Source organism: Scaptodrosophila lebanonensis, unplaced genomic scaffold (assembly GCF_003285725.1).
Source record: "Scaptodrosophila lebanonensis strain 11010-0011.00,11010-0021.00 unplaced genomic scaffold, SlebRS2 tig00001412-arrow-pilon, whole genome shotgun sequence".
Taxonomy (NCBI): Eukaryota; Metazoa; Arthropoda; class Insecta; order Diptera; family Drosophilidae; genus Scaptodrosophila; species Scaptodrosophila lebanonensis.
In genome coordinates this window covers 11,049,791-11,067,921 of record NW_022060739.1, presented here as the reverse complement: position 1 = coordinate 11,067,921, position 18,131 = coordinate 11,049,791, and the positions used below count along the sequence as shown (strand labels likewise).

The 18,131-nt window shown below is 42.7% G+C and overlaps 2 protein-coding genes across 2 annotated transcripts in view; one reads left to right on the top strand and one right to left on the bottom strand.

The window, feature by feature from the left end:
• The first annotated feature begins 2,095 nt into the window (after nucleotides 1–2,095).
• Nucleotides 2,096–11,455, top strand: LOC115631040 (glycogen phosphorylase). The gene is made up of 4 exons (XM_030527667.1): nucleotides 2,096–2,554; nucleotides 8,345–8,873; nucleotides 8,931–10,537; nucleotides 10,605–11,455. The coding sequence occupies exons 1-4, from the start codon at nucleotides 2,312–2,314 to the stop codon at nucleotides 10,752–10,754; spliced, it is 2,529 nt and encodes an 842-aa protein (XP_030383527.1). The 5' UTR covers nucleotides 2,096–2,311; the 3' UTR covers nucleotides 10,755–11,455.
• Nucleotides 11,456–12,641: 1,186 nt separating this feature from the next.
• LOC115631942 (fibronectin type-III domain-containing protein 3A) overlaps nucleotides 12,642–18,131 on the bottom strand; it is a 63,301-nt gene continuing 57,811 nt past the window's right edge. The window contains exons 5-6 of the mRNA XM_030528794.1: nucleotides 14,777–17,888; nucleotides 12,642–14,698 (exon numbers count right to left, since the gene is read on the bottom strand). Coding sequence (XP_030384654.1) covers nucleotides 14,370–14,698; nucleotides 14,777–17,888 — 3,441 coding nt within the window. The 3' untranslated portion in view covers nucleotides 12,642–14,369. The remainder of the gene's footprint in view (nucleotides 14,699–14,776; nucleotides 17,889–18,131) is intronic.

Sequence of the window (18,131 nt, the reverse complement as noted above, 5' to 3'; positions counted from 1 at the left end):
GCGTTGATTTTTAAGCATTATTACGAGTATATATCAACGGGAAAGTACATAAATTTACACAAAAACAATCAAACATGCATACATACATTCGTCTTTATTAGCTTAAATGTGTTTTATTGTGATTATTTGTTGCTTATTGTTAATGAAAGCGATGCTTCGCAAGAACGAATATCGTGTTCGGATTCGGATTTTTATAGCCAAGCACTTCAAATATATCAACAAACTAAACGAAAAAGCTAAATACTTACATATATAATGTAAACTGGACAATTTTTAGGCGTTTTTTCCAATATAACAATAGATATTTTTGCATAATCTAAAACTCGAAACGGTATTTCTATATAAATGTAATAGTAGCGTATTTAAGAAAAATCATCATCTGATATCTGATAAACATGAGAAACAAACGACATTTTTTAGTGCAACATTTTGAGAGATTTTTGTTTCGTGGAATTGTGTGCCCCCAAATAAACGATTCTCACATATTGTATGTACTATAATATCGCATAAATGTGCAGTAAACGTATTTATAATTACCAGAGCTAAGTTTGCTACGATAGTGAGGAGAATTTTCTTCAAATGGATAACATATTCAAATGCAAAGAGGATAAAAATTGATACGATCGTAAAAATTTCAGTAAAAATAAAATCTTATAAAACTAAAATCGAGAGCGATTTCTTTTTGGCATTAACAATAACAAGTGTGTAGCTATTGGTTCCGAGTACGCTTTTATTTTGAACTGCAGGTATTATTTAATTCAAATTGGAGTCAGATAGACTTTAACCAGCCGAGATTACTAGCCATTCGGAATAGTATCTGTCATCTTTCACCTTTCAAATTTTTCAGTAAACTTTTTCAAGGGGATTTTGCATTAAATGAAATACAATTTTAATAAAAATTGCGAGCGACTGTTACAGCTTTGCTTATTATTTGCATTGCCTGCAAAGCTGTGATAACAGACTGGCAGATTATTTACACAAATTCGTTCAATTTTGCGTGGAAGTCATTAAATGTCTATTCCATCAGGGACTTTTGAAATGGAAAACATTTCTGTTGCATAGCTTTATTATTAAAATCATGAATTATATCTTTTTTTTTTTTTTGGTAAAATATATATATTTTTAATTTTTAAAGATGTATAGTATTAATTAAAATTCATAAAAATTTGGCAATTAATTAAAAACAGCTTCAGCTTTATTAAAAAACGTTTCCATTTTAATGTATTTTAATATTTTCCCCCCTTTTCTTGCTATAAGCAGCTGTTTTTCAACACCGAAGTGCTGTCAGTAGTTTGACAGTTCAGGGTTTCCTAAGCTCAACACCAGATGGCGCGCCGTTCACTTCTAACGAGCAAACAAAAGCATACACCACACAAAAAAAGTAAACAATACGCATGTATGACCTTCGCTCAAGGTGACTGGGCAAGAGCGACATGAACGTTTAGTGCAGCTGTGGCTGTTGCCGGTGCAGTGGCGCTCACTCGCTCTCTCTCTAGCAATTGCAATCATATGTATGCGTGTATTTAGTTTTGCAATTGGCAAGTGACGCTGACTGAAAAGCAACGGCAACAGAAAAAAACCTCAAAAACTGATAAGAAGCGCCACCGAACAGAGCGGCAGTAAGAGAGGCGACCGAGCTCCAAGAGAGTCAAAAGCTTGACAGCAAGAGAGCCCAAAAACAAGCGGCACTGTTGCGCACAAGCAAGCTCGACAATTTAACACCCTATACCTAAAACATTTTTCCTCCACCGCAAAAAAAATACAACCAAAGTCTACTGTTGCCGATTTGAAGCAAATCTTGAATAGAGCCTACAATTTTAATAAAAATTAAAGCTGCAGAAAGTAAGAAAAACAAACAATTTTGAATAAAAATATGAAACAATATCTAATTATACTGTTAAAGAATATTGTATTGTTTACTATATGAGCATATAGTACATACCATATGGGAATATAGCTGTTTTCTTATGGCTGTTACCTACGCTTGCACAAATCAAATGTACTCTATTTACCCTTTCCGTGCAAGGTATGAGCTAAAAGCTTCGGTGACTAATAAGGCAGACGAAAAGTGCACGCCGCTGAGAAGTGGTCCGGAGTTTGCAGCGAACGGTTGATAGTCTCGTCTCGTTGTTGTTTGTGGTCGTCGTCGTCGTCGTTGTCGTCGTCGCGCATTTGGGGTTTTTCTTTTGGTGACACTGACACATTTCCACCGCCGTTCAACCCACACACGCAGAGCCAGCAGAGCAAGTGGAAAGATAGAAAAGTCAAATCAAATCATTTCGTTCAGCGCGATTCAGAGACTCGGTCGAATATGTCGAAGCCACAATCGGACGCGGATCGGCGCAAGCAAATCTCAGTGCGCGGCATTGCAGAGGTCGGAAATGTGACCGAAGTGAAGAAAAACTTTAATAGACATCTGCACTACACTCTGGTCAAGGATCGCAATGTCTCCACGCTGCGCGACTATTACTTCGCCTTGGCAAATACTGTCAAGGACAACATGGTCGGTCGCTGGATACGCACACAGCAGCATTACTACGAGAAGGATCCAAAAGTGAGTCTCGCTCTCTCCCTCTCTCTCTCTTTTAAGTTTGTGAAGTGTGGGAGTGTTGCGGTGTTGGGATGGAGGCAGGGGTGTTGGGGAGGTTGGAGCTGCGCAACTCGAGTTACTGTTTTATTGATTTTTTTTCTTCGAATGCGGAACTCCCCTAACCTAATTTTAGTTGAGCCAAATATTCCTTTCGTAATTGATGGCAGCATGAAAAGGTGTCGAGAGGTGGCAAAAGGCTCTAACGGGGCTGCTGCTGCTTTTTCCACTTTTATAAAATAATTTTTGGGGCTATTACGACATGTTTTTTTGGTGGTCTCTGCGCATTTTCTTCTTTCTCACCTTTCGGCTGCACCTCTTTAATTGACATTCGTTGTTCGCGCATTTTTTGTTTTTGTCCGCTCATTGCACTTCACGCCGCATTCCTTGGCTTCGCCTGCGGCCTCTCCTCTGCTGCTCCTCCTCTCTTTCTTTCACTTCGTTACTCATCCTGCCTTCTCTCATCTGCCACTGCTCCACATTTGCATTTCTGTTGCATTTAATTGCGCGCAAATTTTTCGGGGGTTGGGGGACACAACAACCACAGAAATTAGTTGAAGTGCAGTGTGGGATCAATGCCAAAAAAAAGAAAGAATAGAAACGAAAAGTATTCTGCAAATGAGATGACAATTTCGAGTACTTTCACTGCAAGATTCTAAAACGAGTGGGCGTGGCAATCGATCAAAACTATTTCAACTGCAATTTCAGTTTCGATAAACAGTTAGGAAAGCGCTTCGATTCAGCTAGTTTCAAATTAATTATTATGCGAAATAGAAACATGAAAATGTGCTATTTAAAAGCCAGAAACTATTATTTAATAATTTTGGGTTTCCCTAATCCTTTTGAAAACAAATTTAAATTCACAAAACTATCATAAAGACATTTTTAAGCTAAACTTCTTGAACTTTAATACTGCTTTAGTTTCCATTTATGAAACTAATATGATTTTTAGAAGCTAAATACTTCTTAAAGTAAATCGTTGTATTTATTTATTCCTATTAGTCCATTAAGGAGCAAAGGGCCGAGAGACAAATTGTTAGTTGTTTGCTATTTAATCAATAGCTAAACATAAATAAAGTAAAATAAATAAAATTTCAAATTAATTAAAAGTATATTTAATGGCACTTACTGATTAAAACAATTTTTTGTGTTTTTTTTTACTGAGCCCTTCATTTGAATGAATAAATTCATGTGTTAACTCTACTTGCTGACTTTGGTTTAAAGTTCAACTTTTTATTTAGTAGTTTTCATTGACAATAAAAAGGAATAAGTTTTGGTCAGATATGATAATAAGTTCCACACAAGTTTGCTAAATTTCACACGAATATCTTGAACATTAAGGTTTTTAATTAAAGCCTCAAGTATTTTCTGCAATAGGAATTACAATTTCAAATACATGGAAATGAAAACAGATTGTGTTAATCTCTGAAGAAACTTAAGTATTAGAATATTTAAAGAATATTAATTACTACGATTTTTAATAACTTTTCTTCTTGTAACTTAGTCCTCTCAGTCGCTTAATCTGCCTATAAAAAGGTGATGTTTCCAACAAATAGTATCGACGCGCCCCCTTCTTTAGTTCTTGCATTTACACATACATATTGTAGATCTTTAAATAAATCTCGTATCAAGCCAAGGTGCTCGTAATGGGGGTCTAAAAATAGTTCATTAATTTAGATAGTATTCCAAGTGTTCTAATCGTACAGTTTTCATATTCAAATCTTCATTACATTCATTGGCAGTCGTTGCAGAATAAAAATCTCTTACATCTCCCATACTAAGATTTGCAATTGCTATTACGTTTTTAGAAAAGTTAGTCTAAATATTTTTTATTGTTATAGATTTTTCAATGTGTTCAACAGTTCTACAGCTGGTCTGGAAATAATTGCTTATGCAAGAAATAACTGCCTTCACACTTTCCTCTTTTACTTTAAAAGTACTTAACGCTCTTGCAGCCAAACCAGAGCTACTTAAAGTGAAATTTTCCAACCACTTATTTCTCATACATACATACTACTATATACTTATAGGCATGTATCTATCTATCTACTTATGTATCTGCTAGTTCATTTGTTCCTTCTGCTTCTTTGCGCCGCGCTACGCCCACCGGTGCGGCGCAGTCAGTGTGCCAGCTGACAAGATTTAACAACAATATAAATAGCTGCTGCTTGCGGCAATCAGCAGCTGCCATTGGGGGCGGGGTGAGGTGCGTAGCTATGTCGAATGAGTATCTGCGAGATACAATATGTATTAAGTATCTTTTCAATTTAACAAAAGGCATATTTTATTGTTGTATTTGTGTGCAGCGAACAGTTTTCCTTCGTCCCACCTAAAACTCCCTCGACCCCTACTAGTTAATCATTTCTTGCGCTTAAGTTCGAGCACGCGTATCCGTCAGATACACAAATACATGCACGTGCTGTACGCGTGCTAATGTTTGCGAATATTTTGGCTCCACTCGGCATTTGTCCTTGCTGAATGTCAGTGGAGGCACTTTCGATTTCTGGTTTGCATAATTTTCCGTCATAATATCCATTAGATACATTTGTATCTGGGTGCCCAATTGAGGGCCAAACGCACACGAAATTCATTTATAATAGTTGAACCCATTCAATGAAGATACACATATGCTCGTGAATATTTTCAATTTCGACTAATTTGAGAAAAAACTACAACAACAACAACAAAAACTACGCACACACGTACATATTTTCAAGGTCAATCAAAGGTTATTAACAAAAGCAAGAGTCGTTGTCGTCCATCGTTTATAGCTGCTGTTGTTGTCTCCACTACTGACAAAAATATAAAAGGAAAAATTTTCATTTATTTTTCGTTCACTCATTGTGGTTGGGTTGTTGTTGTTGTTGCTGTGCCAGTTTCGTTTTTGTGTTCAATATTTTTATGTACACACATAGATACGAATATTTGTGTAGTATTCGTTCATGCTGGAGCCATGAAAATAGACAAAATTTTCATTACAAAATTTCCGTTGTAGCTATCCACATTGTACGGGTATCTACGAGTATGCCTACATTAACCCACGCACGCACCCGTACATAATTATAGTGTGTATCTCGCAGATACTTCTAGAGTCGCTGCACTGGAACAGCTGTTTGCGGGCAACCAGTCATCAGTTAAAGTTAATAGAGTGCTGGACACACATTGAAGAAAATGCTCGTTTGTATCTGTATCCAACAGCTACAGAGATGTGCATGTATCCAACAGCTACTCGTAGGCTTTTGCATACTTGAATAAATTCATTAATGATGCGTTGACCAATTTATTTACAACGTTACTTTGTCGACTCCTTCCCGATCGATACACGTAATCAAATGTTCATTTCTGAGGGAAATATTTCATTGTTGTCGAAAGTATGTATATCTGTTCGTGCAATTGGTCCCTTAAATGAGACAAATTGTGGTTGAATTTCAGAGATAATTATTACAAGATGTTGTAAATGAAGTAGTAGGCCATGTATACTTTCTAGAAACTCACTGTTTTGTTTGTTGTTGGCCTCTGGATTCTTCCTCTCCCTAGAAATCTTCTCATATTTTCTAGAAACTCACTGTTTCGACTGTTTTCCGGCTTTTGTCTATAATTCTGAGTTTATGTTTTCTCATTCGAAACCAAGCCTCTTCATAGTTATATTTAAGCTGATTGGTCCAATTCGAAACAGTCCTAAAGGATTGTTTAGATATGCCATGAACATCACAGTTCATTCATCTCTTCATTTATTTACATGCAAACAAAACTGTTTTGTCATAAAAACTGATTGCCTCGAGCGATAATGATTTCGAAATTTCAGGATGAATATCGTACTTATGCGAAATAAAAGTGTGTCAAATCTTTAATCTATTGAACTGTACTCGTAATCGCTTGGGTTATGATTAAGTAGCTGAACTAGTCTGCCAAGCAGTGAGAACTATTAGCTGATGGCAATTGTTATTTTTATTAGCATTGTAAGTAATTTTCTAAATCCATATCTGTTTGCATAGCTAGATATCAGATCTGTTCCCCAAAACCACACCATTCGAGTGCTTTCAGAAAATCTCATTTACATTCGGACTTTTGCACTTCTCATAAAAATATAACACTTTCAGAGCTTATCGCTTATCGGCATAGGAGTATATAATTCAATTAGCTAATTATCGCTTGAACGGCGAAACCGAGGGACAAAAACGCATATGGTGGCACAAATTCGAATTAAAAATTAGACACAATCTCTTTCTAAGCACAACAGCTGGCCCCACATAGAACTCCCTGCCTGAGCCGCAATATGGTTGGCAAGTGTTGTTATCAATTGGTTGGCGAAAAGCTAGTTACAGTTCGCTGTGGCTATAAGGAATGCTAGTGCTCGAGATTATTTTACTTTTCGAAAGTAAAACGTCATTTTCTTTCCCAACTTTTCTTGAAAACTAAGAAACGTGTCGAGCTTTTGACAAATGTCCTTTATCAGAATTGAGAACGGCTCGGTTTGAATTTAATCGCTATATAAGGGAAAGTTTTAAAATATTCACTTAAAGATAATTGCTGGTTGAAAAATGCGAATTATATTTGTTTCCATTGAGGCAAAACTTTTGATTTCGAACAATTTGATTCTGTTTGCGATATCAGAAGCGTACAAAGAGGTATATGTCTAGCTATTTATGTGTCTACTGTACTCTCCTCTACATTCTGCTCCCACTTAGTATCGTAACTCGTACTCCCCCTCTCCAGCATAAGGGTACACAGAGAATCTAATTATAAATAGGTAGTTTCCAATATCTGTGCGCCGCCCCCTATCCGCCATCCCGCCACCCGTTTGGCATCTAATGGCACGCCATAAGCGTCTAGATTGTTGCGGTTGGCATGTCGGCGCATGGCCCACTAAAAAGCAGCTGATAAGAAGTCGCAGATCCGTAGAGCTATGGAATTACAATTACATATTTGTACCTATTAACTGGCGACAAGGCTCAATCGTCAAAACAAAAATGTGTTCAAGATCAGCATAACATTGAATAGAGATGCAGCGATACGTGGTTGTCCTATGTTCTGCCATACAAACTCCACAGATTAAGGATCTGTAAACAAAGTGCCCTCGCAATCATAACTGTAACATTACGACGAACAGATTCGCCGATCCGATGACATCGCTGCAATCAATGGCTATTAATAGTTTCCAGTTACACCTCGGAAATCAGCAAACATTCGATAAGGTCCGATTAGCGATCGGGTTACGGTGACCTTTTCGTGGGCAATGCAAGCATATCTCTGTTATATATAGACTGGCGCTCGAAACTGGATCGCTAGGAGCCCCGAATGCACTTCAGAGCCAACGAATTGCCAAGCACCAAGCGTCCAAGTCGAACTGGTTTTTCTATTTACGTTTTTTCATTCGTGTTTCCAACTGAACTTCTGAAAGCATTTTCAAATCGATCTCTTTATCTCTCTTAACAATTCGCTCTTAATTAGTGTGACCAGGAGCGGCGAAAATAAACTAACAACTAAGCTTATATTATTTGAAATGCTGTGGTGGGCAGAAGCGTTCTTTTTTTACTTCTCCCAAAGTCTTGGCTTAGAAGTAGGCAAGATCCAGGATGTATCCGCTAACCATATAATTGTCTCAGCCTATTTGGTGATATGGACATCTTAGCATGTCCCCTCATGCTCCTGGGCAAGCATTCAACGATAACTCTGTGGAGATAAGCAACTCCCTTGTGGGTTTTATCGAAAAGTGGACCTCCAATAACGAAACGACTTCCCCATTTTTAATTGCAGCGCGTCTACTACCTCTCTCTCGAATACTATATGGGCCGCTCTCTAACCAATACGATGATCAACTTGGGCATCCAGAGCGAGTGCGAGGAGGCCATGTACCAGTTGGGTCTGGACATTGAGAATCTCGAGGAGATGGAGGACGATGCCGGTCTGGGTAATGGTGGCTTGGGTCGCCTGGCCGCCTGTTTCCTCGACTCGATGGCCACCCTGGGCCTGGCTGCCTATGGCTATGGCATTCGCTACGAGTACGGCATCTTCGCCCAAAAGATCAAGAATGGTGAGCAGGTGGAGGAGCCCGATGATTGGCTCCGTTATGGCAATCCATGGGAGAAGGCGCGTCCGGAATTCATGCTGCCGGTCCATTTCTATGGACGTGTCATCGACACGCCCGAGGGTAAGAAGTGGGTGGACACTCAGAGGGTCTACGCCATGCCCTACGATAATCCCATTCCCGGCTACGCCAACAACCATGTGAACACGCTGCGTCTGTGGTCGGCCAAGTCGCCCATTGACTTCAATCTGAAGTTCTGTAAGTTATATTTTGATGTTTGCAGGATGTTTATAATATAGTTCTCGCTCCTTGCAGTCAACGATGGCGATTATATTCAGGCCGTGTTGGACCGCAACTTGGCGGAGAACATCTCGCGTGTGCTGTATCCCAACGATAACTTCTTTGAGGGCAAGGAGTTGCGCCTGAAGCAGGAATATTTCATGTGCGCCGCCACCCTCCAGGACATCATTCGCCGCTACAAGGCCTCCAAGTTTGGCTCCCGCGAGGCGGTGCGTAACAGCTTCGACCACTTCCCCGACAAGGTGGCCATTCAGCTGAACGACACGCATCCCTCGCTGGCCATTCCCGAGCTGATGCGCATCCTCGTCGACGAGGAGCATCTCGAGTGGGAGAAGGCCTGGGACATTGTGGTCCGCACGTGCGCCTACACCAACCACACGGTGCTGCCAGAGGCTCTGGAACGCTGGCCCGTGTCCATGCTGGAGTCGATACTGCCACGCCATCTGCAGATCATCTATCACATCAACTTCCTGCACATGGAGAATGTGAAGAAGAAGTTCCCCGAGGACTTGGATCGCATGCGTCGCATGTCGCTGGTCGAGGAGGACGGAGAGAAGCGCATCAACATGGCCCATTTGTCGATTGTGGGCTCGCATGCCGTCAATGGCGTCGCGGCCATCCACTCGCAGATTTTGAAGGACTCGCTGTTCAATGATTTCTACAAAATGGATCCCAAAAAGTTCCAGAACAAGACCAACGGCATCACGCCCCGTCGTTGGCTGCTGTTGTGCAACCCGGGTCTGTCCGATCTGATTGCCGAGAAGATCGGCGATGAATGGCCCGTGCATTTGGATCAGCTGGTGGCTCTCAAGAAGTGGGCCAAGGATCCCAACTTCCAGCGCAATGTCGCTCGCGTCAAGCAGGAGAACAAGCTTAAGTTGGCCGCCATTCTGGAGAAGGACTACGGCGTCAAGGTGAATCCGGCCTCCATGTTCGACATTCAGGTGAAGCGCATCCACGAGTACAAGCGCCAGTTGCTGAACTGCCTCCACATCATCACACTGTACAATCGCATCAAGAAGGATCCGACCGCCAACTTCACGCCCCGCACCATCATGATCGGTGGCAAGGCTGCTCCCGGCTACTATGTAGCCAAGCAGATCATTAAGCTGATCTGCGCCGTCGGCAATGTCGTGAACAACGATCCCATTGTGGGCGATAAGCTGAAGGTTATCTTCTTGGAGAACTATCGCGTCACGCTCGCCGAGAAGATTATGCCCGCTGCCGATCTGTCCGAGCAAATCTCAACCGCTGGCACCGAAGCCTCCGGCACTGGCAACATGAAGTTCCAGCTGAACGGTGCCCTCACCATCGGCACCTTGGACGGCGCCAATGTGGAGATGGCCGAGGAAATGGGTCTGGACAACATCTTCATTTTCGGCATGACCGTCGATGAGGTGGAGGCCCTCAAGAAGAAGGGCTACAATGCCTACGACTATTACAATGCCAATCCAGAGATTAAGCAGTGCATCGATCAAATTCAGGGCGGTTTCTTCAGTCCCGGCAATCCCAACGAGTTCAAGAACATTGCCGACATTCTGCTGAAATACGATCACTACTACTTGCTGGCCGATTATGACGCCTACATCAAGGCCCAGGATCAGGTCTCAAAGACCTATCAGGTAAGACCGACCGAAAATGAAACCCTCTTTGTAGTTTCAACTAACGTTAACCATTTTTCTATCGCAGAACCAAGCCAAGTGGCTTGAGATGGCCATCAACAATATCGCATCCAGCGGTAAATTCTCCTCGGATCGCACCATTGCCGAATACGCACGCGAGATCTGGGGCGTTGAACCCACCTGGGAGAAGCTGCCAGCACCGGAGGAGACACAATAAATCAATTAACACACTTTTGATATTATTTTACTGTGTACTTTACTTTTGTTAAAGTTCGATTTTAGGCATCAAGCAACAACAACTAACAGAAGAAAAAATTAGCCAGCTCATTGTTACTATTTTATTTAATAAAAATCAACCTAAAAAATAAAGATAAACTGAAGTAAGAACTAAGATCTGCGGTTATATACAAACCTACATAAAGAAATGATATGCTCTTTCTGTTCATATCCGTTCTGTACGAATAGATTAGAAATCGTAAACGAATTAGCATCGACTACGTCTACAACGGTACCTACCAAAAACCTCAGGAAATGAAGGAAATTAAGTTTTCTATTCTACAAAACTATTTCAATGCTTCATTAGATATGCGTGTTACAAACCCTAAAATGTTTAGTAAAATTAAATACAAATTTTAATCAGCCATTTAATTGGTCTATAAAAGTTATTAAATTAATTATTGTGCTATATAATATTGAAACGTCTGCTCTCGAGAGCGTTGAAAAACAAAGTTTAATTGTTGCTAAATGTACAAAAATTTTAAAACCCCTAAAACGACAGTAAGTGCTTAATAAACATCTCTGGATAGAGCAGATGCTACTGAATTGCCGGGGTTGTTACATATTTTTGCACAAATTATTACCTCTAAAATGAAAGATGGAAATGAAATAAATAATACGAAATAAATTTGATGCAATATATACTCTAAAATGTGTTTTATTCCGAAAATACTAGCACTCTATTCATATATAATTCCTGAATGTAATGTGATAATTACTTTAATTACATACGTTTTGTTGACTCGCACATACGTCATCAAGTTTTCTGGATTGCACTGGGTCCAAATTTGCCTTTGAACGACAATTTAACCAGAATTGCCTACCAGGCGAACATAAATGGGCAGTAGGCAACTGCATTGCTTGTTCATCTAATGTGAAACAGCTGTTTTTGTTTACTTTTCGCAATGCACCGTAAGGATCGCGTTTGTTTACATTTGAAATGCAACCAATAGGAGCGCCCCAATTTGTTTACGTTTCGCAATGCACCGCAAGGATCGTTTGTTTACATTTTATTTGCAGCCAACTTCAGTTTGTTTACATTCAGAATTTAAATACCAGCCGGTTTGTTTACTTGCTGTTCACTTATGTTCGCCTGGTGTATGAGTACACGAAATCGAGCTAATTCATATTAAAACCGAAAAACTTAAATTCCCACCGACCAAGTTGAACTTTTAACGAAACTTAAACCTGCATGATCTACCAGGCGAACATAAATGGGCAGCAGGCAACTGCATTGATTGTTTACCTAATGTTAAGCAGCTGATTTTTGTTTACGTTTCGGGATGCACCGCAAGAACCGCATTTGTTTACATTTGAAATGCGACCAATAGGAGAGCCCCAATTAATGAAACTAAACCATTTCATAGGTATTTGTATGCTTTTTATTTAATTTTTGTTGTAATGTTGTTGTCGTCGTCATATATATAATAATAAACAATATATGTATCATAATAAATTCAATTATAATAAATTTTGTTAATATATATATTCATCGACAAATAGTACATCATATTTTGCTAATATATAAACCGTTTTAATGTGTATATATGTATAAAGGGTCTGTTTGTCGTATATTTAAATATCTCATTTTTTATTTATGTAAAAAACAAAATAATATATATATATATGTATATATGCATTTATGTTATAACCATTTACCGTAAACATAGAAACATACATAATCTTTAAATTTTGTTTCGCTTTTGTTTTCTCTCCTCTTTCATTGGATTTGTTTTTTCTTTTTGTTGTCGTTTTTTTTTTTGTTTTTTGCATTTTAAGCACATTTTTACAAACAATTGTTTATTCATATATGTATGTATAGTGTATATATAGATTTCTGTTGTTGTTGTTGTATAATTCACATTAATTGCTATGGAAAGAAACAATTACATTAATTAATTTAATTAGAAAAATAATAATAATTGGAATATAAATCACTTTGCGTTGCATTAGCTATAAATTTCATATATATAGTATATATATTTTTTATTATTTACTAATTAATTTTTTTCTCATTTTGTTGGTAAAAAATATACTTGTATGTTCTTATTAATTTTTAATTCATGTTTTCGATTGGCGTTTGGGGCTGTGGTTGTGGTTGTTAGGCTTGAGAGGCACACGCAATTGGTGTTGTTGCATATACTCGTATGTATATAAGTAGTATGTATGTACATATATGTATGTATGTATGCTAAGAAGAATGTGAAATGCAGGAAGTTAATGCATGGATCGAAAGTATAGTATATACATATATGTATTTATATATGCCTATATGTACATGTATATAAAGAGATGTGGAATTGTTTGTCGATGTCGCCTCCGCTCCTAACAACCTTCACTGCCGTGCCGTTTGTGGATGTTGCTGTTGTTGTTAATACGTATGTATGTTTTTATTATTTATGCATAATAAATTGTTTAATATTTTGTATAAAAAAATTGTGAGAATGAAAAAGCGTCTGCTGTTTGTTTCCGTTTCCGTTTCAAATAGGCGTTGCGTTTTTTTTTTTTTTGGTGCTCGGTGCGTTTCTAACGCGACTTGAGCGGCGATTGGAGAAAATTGTACAGCACTATATATTTTGGTAGCTATATATATAAATATATATATGTGTGTGTGTGTGTTCGTTTGCATGTGTATATATATGTATGTGTTTAGAGAGAGATTTATATGTATGTATATATATGTGTATGTATATAGTATACTAGGAATACAGCATAGTCTAATAAATTCATACTTTTCGTTATTCGTTTTGCATTTAACGCGTTTCTTTAGCTGTACCGTTACTTTCTTATCCTTCTGTTCTGTGTACAACACTAGAGAAAAGAAACGGCCAACGGTTTGTGAAGCGATTGAGAAAATTGTTTGCATATTCTTCAAAGTAATTCTCCTTGCCTTGTTTGTTATTCTGGTTGGGTTGTTTGTTGTGGTTTTTGTTTATAAATACAATATAGCACATATGGAGATTGTGTGTGTGTGTGTGTATGTGAGAGAGTGTTGGGTGTATGTGTGGCTGTATACATAGTTAGCAACAACAAATATGATAGGTAAATACTAGTTTATGTTTCATTTACAAGCATTTCTCTTATGCATCCTCCACACACACGGCATTGCAAATAACTCACAATTCTTTTCAATTATTAATTAATTTGATTAATTTGTTGTGTGTGCCCGCTCGTGTGGTGGCCAAACCTTAATCGTATGTATATGCTACATGCATGTATATAATATTCATGTATAAATGTGTGTGTGTGTGTGTGTGTGTGAAATGCGATCTTCTGTTGCAACTCGGTTTGTGATCTCTTGTGATTATTTAAATTACTTTTGATTTGTGTTGTTGGTTTTGTTTTGTTTTTGTTTAAAATGTTTGACAATATACAGTTGTTGTTTTTGCTTTGCTTCGTTTTGTTGTTGTGGTTGTTGTTGTTGTTGTTATACATACATACAATATATATAATAATATAAAAAAATACATAATTACAAACTAATTGTTTAAATCACTTCGTTGAGACATCAAGTGTGTTTATTTGTTGGTTTTGCAGTTGGTTCGGTTCGTGCGGTTCAGCCCCAAACCATGTTGACGAGTGTGGCCACCAGGAAGGTGACAAACAGAAATGAAACCACAAAGATGACCGCCTTCTCCTGATCCGAGAACCGCTTCCGATTCGTGTAAACCGCACACAGTTTGGCGACAAAGCGACGGAGCGGTCCGTGCTGAGCGGTGCTGCTGTGCGTGGTGAGGGCGTTGGTGGTGGCACCAGCGCCGTGTGGGTGATGCGCATGATGCATGTGGTGTGAGTGATGCGAGTGGTGCTGGTGGTGTATGTGGTGCGAGGAGCTGTTGCCGCGCAGTCGCAGCGAAGATGCGGACGCCACGCCCGACGACAAGGCGGCGGAGGAGGGCGCCAGAGAGGCGCCGCTGGCAGAGCAGGGGGAACCAGTCACTGCTGAGGCCTCCACGCACTGCTGCTGGTGGTGATGATGATGGTGGTGATGGTGGAGGTGCAACGGATCCCCACAGGCGTTAAAGTTGCTGGCCGTCAATTCCTGCGGCAGTCGGCTCAGATGCATCACGTCTCCCGAACCGCTGCTACTGCTGCTGCCGATGGCTGAGGCGCTGATGGAGCGCGGATGTAAAGCATTGCCACCATTGCTGGCAGCGGCGGGCTTGCGGCTGCTACGTTGGGTGGCGCCCAGTGTGGGCGGCAGCGGGGTTGGGCCGCCGCTGGGCAGCGCATGCAAATGATGGCAGGCCGCCAAGCTGGCGTCCAAATCGCTCGGCACTTGGTAGCGCAGGGCGCTCGAGGGCTGACCATACAGCAGATCGCCGACAGCGGTGAGACGCACGGGACAGACACGGAATTGGTAGCACGTGCCCGCGGCCAGATTGTCGATGGTGAACTTGGTGTCGGGTCCTCGGTAGAGTTGGCGATAGTCCTGATTGCTGAGCGCCACCGGAGCGCTGTTGTTGCTGCCGCTACTGCTGCTGCGTGCCTTGGGACTCGCTGATGTGGTGGCGTTGGCTTCCATTGGTTCCTCGCTGCTGAGCACCGCGTACTGCAGTTCGTACTCCACGCGATCGTGGAAGGAGTTCTTCGAGTGCTGCCACTCCAGGGTCAGCTGCATGCCCAGACCGGGCATGTTGGGGGCATGCTCCGTTGTTAGCAGACAAACGCTGTTCTCGTGGACGACGCGCGGCGCCTTGATGTTGGCCGGCAGCGTGGCGCTCGTCTCGAACATAAACTCCTCCGAGTAGTCACCATCGCCGGCACGATCCGTGTGCGCGTAGATGCGGAAAGTGTAGGCCGTGCGTTCCTGCAGTTTGTGAACCTTGCACATGCAATTGGTGCCGGCATAGACCACCTGGAACTGCTTGGCCCGCGTCACATACATCTCCACGTAGTACTTGGTGAAGTCCACGTTGCGTCCCACATCCCCCCACTTCAGCTTAATGTAGTTGTGGCCGGCGCCGGAGCACTCCAGCGTCGGTGGTGCTGGTGGCGCTGGTTGGGTCGTCAGCTTGGCGTAGGCCGAGAAGCTGCCGGCACCCACCGAGTTGACAGCCTGCACGCGAAACTTGTAGCCCGTCTCGGGTGTTAGGCCCGTCACCGTGTAGCGGGTGCACGCATCCGGAGTGGCAATCGTCCTCTCGCCGTATTCAATGTTGTAACTGGAGATGGAGGAGCCATGGCTGGCCGGTTCCGTCCAGTTGAGTGTCACCTCATTGGCGGTGAACTCATAGCCCTGCATGTGTGGTGCGGCTGGGACGGCGGCTGGTGTGCGAACACTCACCCAGCTAGTCATCGGACCGTCGCCGGCAACGTTGCTCGCAAAGAGTCGGAAGAAGTAGCGTGTAAATGGGGCCAGTTGCCGCAAATCTGTGCTGGTCTGCAGGCCATGGTAGCAGCTGTGGAAGTCTGTATTGACAGGAGACGCTGTGTCCTGCTGATCCTCTGTCTCAACCTCCGTCTCTGTCTCCGCTTCGGGGTCGCTTTCATCCTCGCTGCGCGCCTGGCTGGCACACTGCAGCGAATAGGCGCTGATGGGAGCACCATTATCCAGCGCCGGCGCCTGCCAGCTAACTTGCACATACGTGGCCGACTTCACAAGCACTCGGAGCGCCTCTGGTGCTGCGGGCGGAGCAGCGGCAGCGGTGAAACGGAACCATTGGGACCAGGGACCGGCGCCGATACGATTGATGGCGCGCACCTGCGTCTCGTAGACACAGCCTGGCATCAGTTGCTGAGCCACAAAGTAGTCTTGCTTGCCGCGATAGACCGTCGTGGTTGGCGGTGGCTCTGCGGCGTCCGAGCGCTCCTGCAGACTGCGCACCTGAGCCTCGAACTCGAGCACGGGAGCGCCGCCATTGTAATCCGGCTGGCTGAGTCGCAAGAGCGCCACGTAGGGGGTGGGCGGTGACTCGAAGTGTGGTGGTGGAGGCGCTGCGGGCACCACCGCTTCTGTAGTGACATGGCCAATGTCCGAGAAAGGACTGTGGCCGCCGGGTCCTTCGCAATAGGTGCGCAGCTGATAGGTGGTGCCTGGTTGGAGGCGTTCGCACATCGCCTCCGCCTCAGCGCCCGTATAGATGCGCTCGAATTTGGGGCCCGCATTGATCTCCAGGTGGTAGCAGAGTATGTCGCCACCACCTGTATCTGAAGGCGGTTCCCAGCGCGCCTTAAAGTGTGTGCCATGAATTTTTCCTTTGGCGTGCGGCTTTCCCGGCCGTCCAGGGCGTTCGGCGGCCGTCTTGTAACTCACCTCATGGGACCAGGGCGAGACGCCGGCATCGTTTTCAGCACGTAGCCGGAACTGGTAGGTGGTGGCGCGTCGCAGCTTGAGGCACTCGTATTGCGTATCGCCGCCCTTGTATATGATCAGGTAACCGTGTCCGGTGTCTGGATCCTGCATTTGGAGGAGGAAGTCACCGTCCTGGGCGCGCCGCTCCCACAGCAAGTGTATCGAATTGGAGCTCCAGGCATGAAGAGTAGGCGCCTTGGGCGCCGTTGGTGGATTACCCGCAGTGCTGTAACTGCTCACCTCCGAATACTGGGACTGGCCCATCTCGTTGATGGCCGCCAGACGAAAGCAGTAGACGGTGGTCGCCTGCAGTTTATTGATGGCGTAGTGCTTCGTCTTCGTCTTGACCAGCTCGACAAAGTGTAGAGCATTGCCCTTGCCCTCGTCGTACTCCAGCAGGTAGTGGGTGATGGGAGCACCGTTCGCGTTCGGCGCACTCCAACGCAAGTTTATGGAGCTCTTCGAGCGGGAGACAAGCTTCAGCGGCAACGGCTGGTCCGGCTCACACGGTGGGGTCTTGAACTCAGTCGGTTCCGAGACGGTGCCCTGCAGCTTCTGATAGTGGACCTGCACGCGCACCAGATACTCCTGGCCCGGCTGCAGATCCTGCACAATGCACTCGTACGCCTCGCCCATGTACAGACTCTTGTATTTGCACTGCTTCCCTGTGTCGCTCAGCAGGACGTTGTATCGCAAGTCCCGCATATTAATCAGCAGCGTGTCCGTAATGCTCGGCGCTACCCAATTTATTTTGGCGCTGCGCGATGTCACATCGATTACCTATGTGGCGAGAAGGATGGACATTAAAACGAATTGTACTTTTCAACTCTTTGCTTAAAGGTAATTGAAGAATTGGACGAAGCATAAAATATCTATATAGGGTTTGTTAACACGAGCGTACCTAACAATCTTCTTTATTCATAATAACAATTGTAAGCCCAAATTTTCACAATTTCAGTGATTATTAGAGAGTATTAGTATTCATGAGTTAAATAATACAAATGAAGCTACTTTTATACTTAA